Genomic DNA, 15,728 nt, shown 5'->3' with positions numbered 1-15,728 from the left:
AAACATCTCTGTACTGTCAGCCCTGGATTTGTTCAGCACAAATCCAAAGCACAGCCCCATGCCCGCCACTAGGAAGAAAACTAACTCTATCCTAGCTAAAACCAGCTGGGGTAATGTATATATAATGGCCATTGCAATAGGTGTAATAGACTGAAAGAGCAGCAGAAAGCTGATATCATGCAGGGATTTGTTGATAGCCATTATTTTTGCTTAGCAAGCTGCAGAGCTTGAGAGGAATGATCTAGAAATCCCTTTACACTGGTTTCATGCCAGGGGATGTAAAGCTACAGATATGTCCTCTCAGAGTTGATGGGAGCTGTTGTAAGTAGTGGGTACACCTGGTTGATTACTTGGGGTTGTTGTAAGTAGTGGGTACTTGGGTTGATTACAGGGTACTCCTGGATTGTTCAGAGTTCAAAACTTCATTTCCAGAAGCTGGAACTATATCTTGAAACATAAAATTCTACTGTAGAGATCTCACTTGCAACAACTGTACCCTTGAGTCAGGCTAGTCAGAAGATCTGCAGTTGGCATGACTAGAACATCAGTGTAGAAATAAGAATAGAATATTCTGTGTTGTAAGTGGCCCAGAAGAATCACTGAAGTCCGACTCTTGGCCCTGCATGGGAGACCCCAAAAATCACACCATGTGTCTGAGAGCATTGTCCAAACCCTTCTGGAACTTCAGCAGGCTTGGTGCCTTGGCCACTTCCCTGGGGAGCCAGTTCCAGTGCCCAAACACCCTCTGGGTGAAGAATCTTTTATATTAATATCCAACCTAATCCTCCCTGACACAGTTACTTGTCATTCCCTCAGGTCCTGAGTGTTAAGACTGGGGGATCCCACTGCTTTTTAATCTGATGCATGAGACAAAGTTGTCTCTTGCAAAGCAGTAAACATCAATATATGTGAAATTACAAATGCTACCTTCAAGTGAAATTTTATACGGGTTATTTGAAAATAGAGACTTCCTCTAAAACCATAGAGGGTTTAGAGATGAGTAAGTGGATTCATATAGAGAAGTTGTATGATGCTGAAGTATAATTACCCATTCAAACTATTTCTAGTGAGAAATGATCCAGAAACCATGTGCTCTTACAAATACTGCTATGAAAGAAGTGTGTTAAAGCTAGTAATGAGCATTCAAATCAATAATCGCACGTTGTGCTTGCTAGAGAGTAGAAGCAAATAGTCAGTAACGCTATATTTAGAATTCCCTTGTGATTTAGTCTATTTTCATTGTAGTAATATCACGTAGAGATTGTATGTAAATATTCTTATCTTTCCTTTATAGAAAACTTTAAACCATATATATGCTATAACATCTTGGTGTATCCTCTTTATGGAAGTAACGTAGCAGCTCCATCTTACACACAAATCTATGCTGAAGAAAAAAGTAGGTATTTTAAAGTAATCATGTTGTGAAATGTGTGTTGTAGTCTGTTTCTCAGGATGTATTATCTTTTAGTGATGTGGTACTACTGTTATTTGAAAAAAAGATGAAGGTGGTGGAAAAACCCCCAGGTTTCAGGGTTCCTAATTTCTGTTCTGTTCAGCAATAAAATTTGTCTATAAGACAGTATTCATCTTGTGATAGAGGTACATTGCTGCTTGCACCCACTAATTTTTTGTGAATTTTACATATTGTATACAAAGTATTTGGAAAAAGTGTAGCTACGAACATGAAAGAATTTTTAAAACTAGCTATCTCTTCAATGTTTAAAACCTCATTTAGATATATAATTATACTTGATTTTAATGCTTGATTACATTTGTCAGTCAATATATGAGGAAATTCTACTCAAAAAATGAAATGGCTCTTTTTAAAAGCCTACTTTTTGTTAGATTTTATAATGTAATAAAATTTTTGCAGTCTTGCACATAAAAAATGTTAAGAAGACATGGCGCTTGTAATTGGATAGAAATTTTGGATGAAGTAGTGTTTTGCAGAGGAAAGGGTAAAGTTTCTTTATTTGTAGAAGTTTATTGTGAATTCAGTGATTTATACAACCAGCTATGAGAATGTAGTTTACCAGTAATTTTAAGATTCCATGTAAAAATGTTGATTGGTGTGTGTGTCTACGCAAATGTGCAGGCACACATAGTACAATGCACCACTAAAGAGCATTAATTACTGGGGGGAGGCAATGGAGTATTTTTTGTTTCAGGGATAATTACTGGCACAGTCAGAACTGGGTTTTGAGTGCTTTCCTGTTTTTAGGTAGCTGTTACAACACTCAAGGTTATTAGAGAATGGGAAGGAAGTTTTAAAACTGCATCACAGACAACTCTTTCTTCAAAAAGTCTCCACAAAGTTATGAGCAATGTGTGAGATGGTATTGTGTAAGCAGAAAGGCTTTGTTCAGTGTGATGGGCAAGGCTGAGGATGCTGGGGTGCAGGAGATGCCACTTGAATCCCAGCTCAGGCAGAGATCTCCTGCAAAGGCAGTGGCCTTGCACCTGAGTCCTCCCCCAGGAGTGCACAAGGGATAATTTTTCTCTTGAACTCTCCCTGATGTTGTAACAATAAAGCCTTTTAATGACATCTAAGTATTTGAATACAATAACACCTGAAACTATGCAAATGCCATAATAGGTGACGGGAAGTTTTATCAGAAGAGTTTCTACATTAAAGAGAGTGAGAAAATTTAAGGACTGTGTCAGAGCACTAAGTTTACATATTTTCTCATGTATATGTTTTCTCTTATGTTACTGATATGTGTAAAAGAACAGAGGCAGATAACACTATTGACTATTTTACTACTTTTGCTATTTCATAATGCTTCTCTGTAGAGCCATCAGAAGGACCTGTGGCTGATACAGGCATTGTGGGGAAAAATGAAGTTACAGTAAAGTGGAATGAGATTTCAAAGGCTAAAAGAAATGGATTTATCACTAACTATACAATATTTTATAAACCTGAAGATGGAAAAGAATTGAGTAAGTACACATTAAACAATAATACTTCGAACAGGGTTATGAAATTTTCAGTCTCTCTTCTATCTTGATGCACCTTTAAAGTCAATCAATGAAAAAAATCTTGACAGGGGTAGAGGAGCTGAAATATATTGGAGAATCATAGATTCTGTGTGAAGTCATAGATCATGAGGGTTCAGTGAATTTATAAGTTTCATAATTGTCCTTGGAAGGATATGCCTTCAGTTTCTGGAAAAGTATGGTGGAAATTTTCTGTTAAAGTATTTTTAGTGTCAATTTTATATTAAAAGCAAATTTGGAAATAACAGTAAAATAAGCTGTCAAGGAATAGTTTCTATGGACATCATTTTAGATCAGTTTCTTCAGATGTGTTTGATTTTCTGTGCTTGCCGTGGCTTTTCTGGTCTGGAGGCTGATAGCATAAATTTGAGCATACTCCTAATCTCTACCCCAGGAATAGTGTCCATACAATCTGGCAGTGTAATGGTATCTGTTCAAAATTCCTTTCGTTTAAATGTCAGCAGAAGCTTTCATGAAAAGTGTTTGGGTGACCTAAACTTTTCTTCCTATATAGTTTATGAAGAAAGCTGTTGGATCATTCAGTGCTTCAGAATTGTTTTTTTTCCTTACTTTTTTAGACGTCATTGTTATCAGGCACCTAACACAATCTCTTTTGCGAAGTTTTCAGACTTACAAATCTTGTGATGCTTGTTTCTTATGGGTATCCAGTTCAGGCCAGGGCAATTCTCAGTAATTTTTAAATGTGAAAGAGAGAGCTAATTACTTCTGAGATTTTTTTCCTATTATGTTGGTTTCTGTGTAATTTAATGCTGACTGCTTTGTGCAGGAGTCATCTGTGAGGCATGGAGCCTCATGTTACAGAGCTGTATTTCTCCATATTACTTGTAATGTGAAGCAGGCTGTGTCCCTTTTAGGACTTCAGATTATTTTCTTTAGAAAATTAGTTGTAAATACCAACGCAAGGGAGTTAAATTTAAATGGCAAAACATGCTGTACTGATGTTTTTTGAGGCTTCTCTGATGTCATGTGTTCTTGATAATAGTAGGATGTGGGGGTGTGTGCCAAGGTGACTTCACTAATGGCCTTCCAGCACTAGAACTTCACTTTCCCACCCTTGGCTTAAGAGAAACTCAGTTTATTTTAACTTGGGACATATTGCAGCATAACTATTTCCTGGGTGTTTCTCGATAGAACTGACTGAGGAAATGAGTTGCCTTTGATGTTATGCACCAGGAAATGTTTTAGTGACTGTAATTTCTTATATGAAGATATATTTGGTACTGTTAGTAGGATTTTTTAAGAAGATGCATTTGGTACTGTTTGTAGGATTTTTTATGCCCTGCTTAAAAAAATTTAAAGGTGAAGCACATTACATTAATTTCAATATTGGAGAATGCACTGGAAACAATGTTCTATTCATAAAAGCATTTTGAAACTTGGAAAAAATTCCTTTTGATTTTGACTTTCCTTTGACTTTATTGGGGTGGTATCCCAGTGCTGATAGATGACATTCTTTTGGATGATCAGTGTCTTAACTGCATGTAGTAGAAGTATAGTTGAATTTCACAAGCTACAGAAGTTATTTGAAGGTCTTAATTTCTGAGCCAACTATTTTGAGGAAATAAAGTTCTCAAAGCATTTTCTTTTCTATGTTCTCCTTCAGATTATCAATTTTCATTGATAATCTGCAGGAGAATGTACTTCACCTATCTTTAATATTAGCAAAAATATTTGTATTTATTTTTAAAAGTAAATACGTAATGGTTCAGGTTTTTGCCTCAAACTTTTAAGTAGTATTGATTAAATATTCAGTAATTTAGGTTTCATCTTTTAAAGTATTAGTAAGGCTGCTTTGTATTTCAAGTTACCTCTAAAATAGTTTGTGATCTGTTATTGCAGAAGTTGCTAAATAAGTGTACAGCTCCCTGATATAACACTACTTTTGTGTGTTTACATAAATCTCCTAAAAAGATGAAACAGTGAACTCTGACGTTCTACAATACAGACTGAAGTCCTTACAGGCCAATACACAATACACTGTTCAGATCATGGCAAGCAACAAAGCTGGGGGAACCATTGGAGAGCCAAAAACCTTCAAGACTTTAAAATTGGGTAAGTAATAATCCAGGTTACTTATTTCTATTTTAAAAAATGGGCTTGGAAATAAGAAATACAGGACATTGTTTTCTAGGCATTTGTTAACTTCTGTTTGTTTTTTAAGTAGTGTTGGACCAAACAAGGAAGAACTGGCAAATTGGTAGTTGAATTTAACTTAATTTCACTGACAATCTCACAGACTAAAAAACCCTCAGAATTAGAAGTCAACCCCAAAAATCTTTATTTCCTTGTCAGTAAAGCAGTGGAGTACTATGGTTGTTTGTGGAAGCAGCAGTGTGTATGCTATCAGCTATGGGATGGGATGCCTAACAGTCCATTACAAAGTAGACTTTTCTATCTGAGAGATTTACAAAAACCACACATTGTGTTTCACCTATTCTGGTATAGAAGCTTAACTGGAAAATGAGTGCAGAGGTTGTGGCCAGTGAGTGTGTAGGGAAATACCTTTTCCTATCTTTGACTATTTGTTTTAGCCAGATTTGACAAGGTATAATGGCAACAGATCAGAATGAAATTTCCTCATTTCAACTTCAGGAAGAATGTTCTCATTCCTAAATGCCTCTGGTACTCTGAAATTAGCTCAGAAATCTGAGCAGTGTTTCAGCCAGAGTAACCCTATTTTTTTTTGTAGTTTAAAATCTATCTCCTGCACTCAATTCACTATTTATCTTTTTGTAACTGGTAGAAGTGGCAGGGACCACCAGATTTCGGTGAACGTAAAATAATAGGTGATCAAGTGGTGGTAGGTTGCTTCCAAAGGTTGGCATGGTATGATATAAGCAGCCTGATCTAGGTTTAAAGTTGCATGAAGTGATGTACAGATATCCCCTCCAATCTAAATTATTGTTTGATTCTGTTAATTAAAGGAAATTTTAAAATGCGATAAATTTTTTCCTAAAACATCCTGAAAAGTCTCATCATAACTGGATTTTTGGCTCAGTAACTGTGGCTTGTTGGATTCCAAATACTCATCTTTTGACTCATCATAGAATGGGTATCCTACATATTTATTCTGAATAATTTTGGCTATTTTTACAGAGCTCTTTAGAATTGTGCAAATTAAATGACTTGGATATTAAAAATTAGCTGTCTTAGGGAATACCTGAAGAAACAACAATGTGGACTAACTGGTGTTTTGGTTTTTATTTCTTTGTTTTTGTCCAAAGATAAAGAAGATATTTTTTTTATTGCTATACCTGTTGAGATAAGCATTTTGTGTCTGATAGGCCTTTGGATAACGTGCGTTTTGAAAAAACACGCGTGAGTATATTTCCTACTGGCTAAAACTGAATGCAACCATTTAAAATTACCCTTAAAATGGGGATTTTTATTTATTTTATAAAGGCCTTTGTTGTGTTCAAAACCAATGTCTAAATAGAAACCAAGCAATTGAAGTAGCAAATAAGTAAGTGTGCAGGTTATACTTTGACTACAGTTTATGTGCTGTAGTCCAAAAATAAGTATTAATTTTAGAAAGTTTAGTAAATTGAAACAAAATAAATGAGAGAAACAGATTTACATATCACCTACATCAGTTTATGTAAAATGTTACATACATGCCATTTGCAGTTCCATGGTCCCCATTTAAGTGAGGGGAGTAAGCTTAAAGTCAGTTTCTGAAAAATTAATAATTCCAGGAAATAAAGCTTTCTAGACACTTTTAATATGCTAGGAGTGTGCTAGGACATAGCCCCGTTGCTTATCTTACCTATAACTATGACTCTTACTAGTTTATGATGCCTCTCTTGAGCTGCAAAGGAATGAGGAAAAACCTAGAAATTACATTCTGTGAAAACATTTGGATGCTTGATCCTTGAGTATGGATCCGTATCTGCACATGATTCATAATCCTTTCATCTGCTGTCACAGATGTCCCCTGATAGACTTAATTTTTTTTTCTCTGGGCATGAGGATCCAGTAACATTCCAAAGATGACTGTGAGGGTGTTTTTAAGGTTATAAAATATTTTCACAAGAAAAGTGACTGTGTTGTTTGGCTGATGAGAAGGTTAAAAATCTGAACTATTTTGGGGCATTCTAAGCTACTGTAACCAATACTGTTGTCAAGTGGAGAAGCATCAGGTAGTAAGTACAACTGAAGAAATAATTTCCATCCCTTTTACATCTTCATCTGTGTTGAGTATAATGAATTTTTACAATAGCAAAAACTATTTTTTTTCTGAAGAATACTTCAGATGCAGTAGAATGTTTATATTCTTGTGTAGATAAAATTGCCATGAGAAAAGTCAAGCTAAGGACTGGTTTTCATTCCCTTGCCTCTCTACCCAGTGTCAGTGAGTGATTAAATGAGTGAGCATGCTTTATCTGCTAATTTAGGAACTCAGTGTAGTTCTAATATGATATAGTGCTAGGGTCACTTTCCTTGAACAAATTCACCTGAGGTGGATTTTCACTGAAGAAACACCCTGAAAAATGATAGAATTTGTATACTGTCATATTTTGGCATGCTCTTATTTCATATACTATTTAATTGAGTAATATAATATAATAAAACATAATATATTATGTAATATAAAATGGCTTTTCTGCAATGTCTCTGCAACTCAAGAGATCTTGTTGAGATCTTTTGTAATAAAAACCAGTGTATGGGGAAACAATTTTATTGAAAAGCATTGTGTTGATATAGAAAACATTTCCTTTCTGAATGTTTGATACTTCAGCAGTTTTTGGAATTTCTGGTGATTTGTTAATTTTTAACAATCTATTTATTTCATAATTTGGCTAAAATTCCTTTCTCAACTATAGGTTTAAAAAGGTTTGCTGGCCTGATATACCAAATCCTGAAGAAAGTCTTGCAGTGGAATGGCCTCTTCCTTCATCTGTGGTAGTACTTGGAATTTTATGCATTAAAGAAGGGATCAAATGGAGGGAAAATAAATCCTTTTCTGGCCAGTCATTTCATTAATCAACCACCCCACCACCCCTTAACTGAGTTTCATTCTTCTTCTTAGGTGCTACAAAATGCTCTTTATAGTATTCCAAAATAATAGGGAAGATGCATCTTCATAAAGTGTATTAGTCTAATTTTTATATGATATTGGGAAGTAATGTTTTGAAGCGACAAAGTGGTTGGTGGCTATGGTTCATTTAATGAAGTAAATTAAATTTGCAGAGGCTATTGAGTCTATTAAATTAGGTTTCCACATCTGCATACCTCCTTTCTTCTCCACAAAAACGGTACTGCAACATATAGTAAGATTTGGTATATAGTTGTACTAACAGTTCTGTCTTTTTATTTTTTGAATATTTATTCCTTATTAAAGTTTCAATGTTTATTTGAATGGAGTGGAGTTGACCAGGTTTGCACAGAAAGTGTAAATTGTAGATAATGGGATTTAAACTTTTTTCCCAAAAATGTCTGGTTAGACAAGAAAACATGGACACAATTCAAACCTGATTCTGAGCCTTCACTGAAATTCATTATTTCATTACATACAGAAAACCTAATATGAAAGCATTTTGTAAATGGACAAAATAACATTGTCTTTTTTAGTACTCATTCACATGTAACTGCTTCCCATCTGAAAAGCATCCAAACTCTTTACTGGTGCAAGTCTGAAATTATGAGTTAAACAGAGCTCAAATTGCAATAATTTATTTATTGAAAAATGAACTGATACATGATCTATCCCTTTATAACTCTCCAATTTATCTCTTTGTATTGACAGAATAATTCATTTTTGAAGAGAATGTCATCTCAGACCAAAACTGTAGACTTTGAAGAAATAAATGTTTTGGAATACTGTTTTCCTGAAGAAAGTCAGGAAGGATCCCTACTAATAAATTATGAAAACCATGTTTCTGAATGTACTGGTATTAATACAAAAGGCATAATTAACAGACATGAAAAGATACTGCATAATGAAGAGAATGAAGCTGCTAAAAGTTTTTCCCCATCCATGCCTTATATAATTACTGATCAATTTACCAGAAGTCAAATGCATTCAGCTTTGATACCAGGGAAGGAAGTCCAGCCCATAGAAGTGGCAAGTGATTTGTGTGGATCCCAGCAGAATCCAATTAAAAATGAAGAAAATGACGATGAGCAAGTTTTAAGGCTGGAAGATTTCAGTGAAAAAGCACTGTTCAATCCGTATCTTAAAAATTCAGTTAAAACCAGGGAATTTCTTGTTTCTGAGAGCTTGCCAGAGCCCAGTACGGATGAATGCAAAAGCCAGTCAGGTGCCTTACCTCCTTTTCCACCAAATGTTCTGGCACAGTCCTACATAACAGTGGACATGTTCAGGCTGGCCAAAGGTCAGTAGTGTGAGAGAGCTCCATTGTAAAATCCTCCTGTGAGATATCCCTGGGCACTGCTGCTCACAGGCAGTCACATGTTCTGAGGTGGCTGAGCTCGGGTAATTTGGATGGGAGCACCCTCTTCCTTCAAATAGTTGTGAATTAATTTGTTATGCTGTGCGTGTGCGCGTCAGAGTTCACTTTCAGTGTGGATGTTTGAGGTATTTGTTGGTTTGTTTTGGTTTGTTTTTTTTTACCAGATATGCCAGTAGTGAGACAAAAGAAATAGCTTTTGTTATTTCTTCTTAGTTCTCCTGTTTCAACCTGCTAAAACAAACTGATATTTGCTGCAGGAGCATCCAGCAGTACAAGCAGCTCATCTCTTGCTCCCCACACAACCAGTTCCCAAGGCTCAGTTCTGATGGGGAAACATGGACAGACTTGAACAGAGTCAGAATCTGCCAAATCCTTCCTTCAGTTACATGGAGCAGAGCTACTTTCCTGTTCTTATTTCCCTTGATTATTTTTCATCTGGTTTTATATATCATGTTCCTCTTGTTTTACAAATATTTTCTACATTTCAGGAGTTGTCTTTTTGTATCCTGACTCCTGAATTAATACTTTGGCTTATAGTTTCTTGTCTTTAATGAGAGTATATTTGCTATGTTACCTGCATTTTGGAAAATGTGTTATGCTTGCTACGTTGCTTCCTTTCCTTTCTCATGGTTTTCATAGTCCTCAGCATTTTGTGCTGTTTTTGTTTCTACTGTTTGTTTTCTAAAAACAAACAGGAGAAACAAAACTTAAGAAGTTATCCTTCAATAAGCAGTTTTATCTTCTTGCTCTGTCCTTCTAATTTGTTTCAATTTAAAACTGTGTTTCCCTGCTGAGGTTTTGATATTTTGAACTGAAAAAAATATCAACTATGTCACATTGTGTTAGAATAAGCATTGAGTTAGGAAGTTATTTTTCAGGGAGGTAATGAAAAAACACTAAGCCTGTAAAATCTTCTCAGATATTCTCTGGTAATTGATTTAGGATTAGGTATTTCTACATGAAGGATATAACTTTTGTCATTTGTTTTGTTAAGTCATAAATCTAATTACAGTTTTCATTTTACTGATCAGCAATTAAGCAGTAAAACACTCGATCACACTAATTTTTTAACAAGAGAGGCCATTATTGTAAACCTCTTAGTGAAATACTCTGCTAAATAACAGGTTTAAAAAGATAGAGAGTCAAATTAATTGTATTAGAAGGGAATGTTCAGTTTGACACATATGGGGTATATGGCAATTTTAAGACTTTGAGCTATTTTTACAGCATTTAGAGACTTGATGTTATCAGTCTTGTTTACACAAGATTGTAGTTTGCACAACTACAGATTTATTTCAGGGTAAAAAAAGATACAGGAGTTATGGGGATAGAAAAACGAGAGACAAATGTGAATAGGATTAGAAAGCATTTCCTTTCTGTACAGGAAGAGGAGTGGAAGAATGGAAAATATACTGTAAGCATGAATGAGGAGGCTGAGTCTTTCCCTGGATGCCATGGCTATATACTTGCATTGTTTTGGTGAAAACAGTGTAAAGTTTTGCATTTAGGGTCTTTTTCTGTAGTTTGGAAGCTGCTTTAACTCAGAACAATGTTCCTCTAGTTGCCAAGAAAGGATGGGAAAACAATTTCTGCAAATGTTCCTTAGTCAGCAACACTGATTTCCACCTCTCCTGTTTGTTGGATCACTTTCTCAACCACAGTGCTCCAAGATGAAATGCATATATGTTTGCTCTTATAAGCCCTTGCTCACTTAGGTGAGTCATACTCTGAAATTAGGACAAAGCTTTGGTTAGGTCAGTGCTTTTTTCCTGCTTCTTCAGTTGGTTCTACACTTGTCACTCACAGTGATGTTGTTGTCTCCCCGGGCTCAGAGCTCACTGATTCCATCACAGAAATTTTTTCCCTTAAATCTCAGTGTTTGTTTTAATATCACAATATCTAAAAATAAACACATGCAGAGATATTTTGGGCCTTTCTAGGAATTGTTTAGCAGCTACATGAAAGCTGCATATTCTGAGTTGCATGTTTGAGACAGGTGAAAAGTGAAAATAATGCAACCTTTAAGGGATCATTGGAGAGGGAAGGTTCTTACTGGGTGGCTTGGCTAGGTTATCCTTGTAAAAATTCTTAGGTTCTGGAGGGTAAGTATATCCTTCTTATTTCTCCCACTTTATTTTCTTCCCTATTGATATGCTGCTTTTCTCTCCTTATTTTTCTGCTTCCTTTCCCCATTATTTTTTCAGAAAAAGCAAAATGCTAGAAGTGGGCTCAATACATTCCAGAAAGGAAGGCTGCCTTTTGCACATGCTTTGGAAAGAAGGCTTCTTGTACTTGTTTATTTTGCTTGGAGAGTTGTACTCTTTCTGATTTTTGCAATGTGTCTTTCAAACTAACAATATGAACAATTAAAAAATTAAAACTGAGAAAATGTGTAAATTTATTTTATTGATTTTTACTAAATGCATCATTTATACATTTTAGATTTTCATATTCATATAGAATAGGTCTCACTTTGGACTGCTGTTTATAGGGTCATAAGAGAGTGGGCTTTAGTCATAGTATTTTTCTATGCCACAATTTGAGTCGGTAACTCCCTTTGAATGTTCAACCACAAAAGTATTATTCCACTTGGGTTGTTATTCAGGCAAGAAAAATAAGTTTCCAAGTCAGTTTGTTAATGAAATACTTATACAGGTACTTATTAGACAGCACTAATTCCTGGGAGCAGACAGTGGTCTGAAAAAATCAAGAGTTCAGCCCAGGTGCTGTTTGCCAAGGCCTAGGACTAATGAGCATTTCTCAGTTTATAGTGTGGTTGGTGAGGGAGGATGGGATGCACCACCACAATCTACCCCATGACTAAAGTCAGCTTCTCTGGGCAGGCTACCCCAGGCAGCACTACAGCCTTGGACAGAGTGGCTGGAAAGCTGCCCCATGGAAAAGGACCTGGGGGTGCTGGTGACAGCAGCTGAACATGAGCCAGGCTGTGCCCAGGTGGCCAAGAAGGCCAATGGCATCCTGGCCTGGATCAGCAATGCTGTGGCCAGCAGGGCCAGGGCAGGGATTGTCCCCCTGTGCTGGGCACTGCTGAGGCCACACCTCCAGTGCTGGGTCCAGCTCTGGGCCCTCACTGCAGGAAAGGCACTGAGGGGCTGGAGAGAGTGCAGAGAAGGGCAATGGAGCTGGGGCAGGGTCTGGGGCACAAGTGCTGTGAGGAGCAGCTGAGGGAGCTGGGGGTGTTTATCCTGGAGAAAAGGAGGCTCAGGGGGGACCTTATCACTCTCTACAGCTGCCTGAAAGGAGGCTGTGGCCAGGTGGGGGTTGGCTTGTTCTCCTAAGGAACAAATGGTAGGATAAGAGGAAATGGCGTCAAATTGTGACAGGAAGGGTTTAGATTGCATATTAGGAAAAATTTCTCCACCAAAAAGCTTGTCATGCAGTGGGCCAAGCTGCCCAGGGAAGTGTTGAAGTTACCAACCTGGGGGTATTTAAAAGATGTGTGTGTGGCTCTTGGGGACATAGTTAAGTGGTGAACTTGGTAGTACTGGGTTAACAGACTCCATGATCTTACAGGTACCTTCCAACCTAAAGAAGCCTGTGACTATAAAGGGCACATTCAAAACATAATCCAATTTATTGATGTTCATATTTCCCAAGGCAGAAAGGAGCTGAGAACTTAATGAGATCTGAAATCTGATCAGACTTTTTGTAGGTGTACCATGCATACAATTCCTAAAAGCAAAGATTACCTTAGAATTACCTCTGTCCTGTTCTAACCTACTCAACACACTCATTTCTTGCTTGTTCAGAGCTTTTTTTCAGCTAGTTGTCCATAACTTTTATTAGTATCTGCTCTCCCCTCCAACTTCTTTCTTGTCTCCCTAATTGTTAGACTTTACATCAGGAGCTGTTCAGCTGTTCATGCATCCTTGCTGTGAGAATGTGTTGCAAAGGCACACTTAAAGAAAGCTGAAATGCACTCTCTTTCCCTAGTATTTCAGGAGCAGAGCACCTCTGGATGTAGAAAGGATTTGGCCCTGTCACTGCTGCAAGGTGGTGTAGCTTCATCAGAAGGGATGCAGTTATGCAGATATACACGTACATATATCATGTGCATACACATAGATGCATCTATGTATCTACACTGATTCCTTTGAGAACTGGCTGCTGAAGTGCTTGTGTACACCTGAGCATATTCATGTGTGCACGTGCCTGAGCCCAGACACAGTGAGGTGTCATCATTAATCTAGTATGTGCAGGAGTACTCACAGAGAAGGAAGTTTTTATGTGATTTGTGTTGCTGCATAGTGTCATTCACCAGCACAGAAGGCATTACAGGCTGCTTCACTGCTGGGATCCTCTCTTTTGCATTGTGCATGGAGCCTGGCATAACAGCCCACAAGGTCCTGGCCCTTGACCAGAAGCCCTAGCCCATGTTTGGGCTGTATCTGTTGATTCAGACTGGTATTCCTTGTTGCTGAGTTTAGTGTGTGAGGAGGTGACTGGCTCCCTCCATTCACAGCTCAGTGTAAACCAACACTCGGACAGTCTGGAGGCTCAGGAAGCTTTAGATGCATGGAGGCTCGAGTCCAGAGCTACAGGGTAGGAATATCACCCATTGCTCCCATGATACAGGTAATTGCTAAGATCTGTAGTAAGATAATAACTTTGATGCCTTGTGATTGCAGCTGTGCTAGGCAAGGCAACTCTCAGGGGTAAGTTGAGTAGATCTGTGCAGACAGAGCCACCTTAGGGTATTAATATTGGGCTAGGTATCATACATTTTAAATGACACTGAAGGGCTGGGTGGAACAAATGTCAGAGACCACGCTCTGTGCAGCCTCAGATGAACTGTGGTGACCACATTGGGATGTGGCCACAAAAACAAGGTTTGTCTGGTGTTTTTTTTGCAGTTGAATGGTACCATATCCCTTGGCCTTACATCGTCAAGGATTAGAAATATTACAAGAAAAGATAATGAGTCAACTGAAGTTCTACCTCAAAGAAATATCTGATTTTAATTTTGAATGCTCCCTTGATGAATCAAAGTAAGACACCTTTGTGGTAACAGGGCTTTTGTGTATTGGGTTGTAAGATTTTAGCTTTGCTTATCTAGATGTCAAAGTACAAAATAGCAAAGATTCAACATCACAGTGTTTGGGAAGTAGTTTGTATAGCAAACAATTCTGTATCTCATTGGTCACACAAAACAGTCTTTTGAATATAAAAGTCATGATTCTTAGGCTTGTAAGAGGTAATTTGCAAATATTTATTCAATAGTTTTATCTTTTGCAAGTAGCTATTCTGAAACATATAAGATCTCATGATAAAGGTCACTTGAAAATAACACACAGAGTTTATATAACTTAAATTATTTAAGGCTATATGAAGGCTTCTTGTAAATAGATGAAATGGATACTAATTTAAGCTAATGCCTGTGTTGCTTTGCTCTTGTATCAATCTGCTCCAAAGCCAGTGAAAGTTTTGTTCCACTGCTCTGTGTTAATGTCTGGCATATCAATAAGAGGAAGCAAGGCATAATCTCACTGCAGGTGAGTCTTGAGCCCATAATAATCTGAGTTTATTACAAGTATAGGTAGTTGTTAACTGCACCCTCTTCTCTCTTCCTGGCACAACAGAAATAAAATATACAGCAATTTTATGGTGCTTCTGTAGAAAGCCTGGAAAATGTGCTACTCTTGCCTCCTTGCATAAATAAAGGAATTTATATGTCCTTTGAACAAAGGATGGCATTTGTAAACAGAGCTGACAAAAAATCATTAAGCATTGTTTTATTGTTTTTGTAGCATGACCTGTTCTTAGTCATACTGTTTATTAGATGTATTTATTCTAAAATACTGTTATTAATTCCAAAATACTTCTAGTGTACATGATGTATTTTGCAGTCTGAGAATTTATGAAGAGGGGTCTGAGCAAGATAGTGCCAATTTCATCTGTTATGTCTTTCTTTCTTCTACTTTGCATAAATTTTTTTTCTTAGTATTTGACAAAATGTTATTATTCTAGTGCACATGAAATAATTTGCCTTCTCTTTTAGTGGGCTTTCTAATGATTATTTTGTTTGCCTTTTTCCTCAAGAATAAATAGTCATTTTACTGCTGCCTCACTATTTAATTAAGAACTATTGTTTTATCTAGGTCTCTTGAACTCAGAACATGAATATGAAGAGTAACAATAAAAAAATTGGAACAGATGTTTGACTAACACATTCTTCTGTGGCTCAATATTTTTAAAATAGATTGATTTTCACGAATATCAAAACATTAATAGAAACAGATGTGCATACTTATGCTGTAGATTTATCCTTTCAGTACC

The 15,728-nt window shown here is 36.8% G+C and overlaps 1 protein-coding gene across 1 annotated transcript in view; it reads left to right on the top strand.

Moving 5' to 3' along the window:
- IL31RA (interleukin 31 receptor A) overlaps positions 1 to 11,820 on the top strand; it is a 34,980-nt gene extending 23,160 nt beyond the window's left edge. Inside the window, exons 12-18 of the mRNA XM_066568942.1 lie at positions 1,295 to 1,396; positions 2,794 to 2,940; positions 4,930 to 5,070; positions 6,243 to 6,336; positions 7,842 to 7,920; positions 8,765 to 9,353; positions 11,636 to 11,820. Of these exons, the coding sequence (XP_066425039.1) occupies positions 1,295 to 1,396; positions 2,794 to 2,940; positions 4,930 to 5,070; positions 6,243 to 6,336; positions 7,842 to 7,920; positions 8,765 to 9,353; positions 11,636 to 11,652 (1,169 nt within the window). The 3' untranslated portion in view covers positions 11,653 to 11,820. The remainder of the gene's footprint in view (positions 1 to 1,294; positions 1,397 to 2,793; positions 2,941 to 4,929; positions 5,071 to 6,242; positions 6,337 to 7,841; positions 7,921 to 8,764; positions 9,354 to 11,635) is intronic.
- The last annotated feature ends 3,908 nt before the right edge of the window (positions 11,821 to 15,728 follow it).

This window comes from Molothrus aeneus, chromosome Z, assembly GCF_037042795.1.
Source record: "Molothrus aeneus isolate 106 chromosome Z, BPBGC_Maene_1.0, whole genome shotgun sequence".
Taxonomy (NCBI): domain Eukaryota; kingdom Metazoa; phylum Chordata; class Aves; order Passeriformes; family Icteridae; genus Molothrus; species Molothrus aeneus.
The sequence above is the reverse complement of the archived record's forward strand: the minus strand, read 5'-3'. Positions and strand labels throughout refer to the sequence as shown.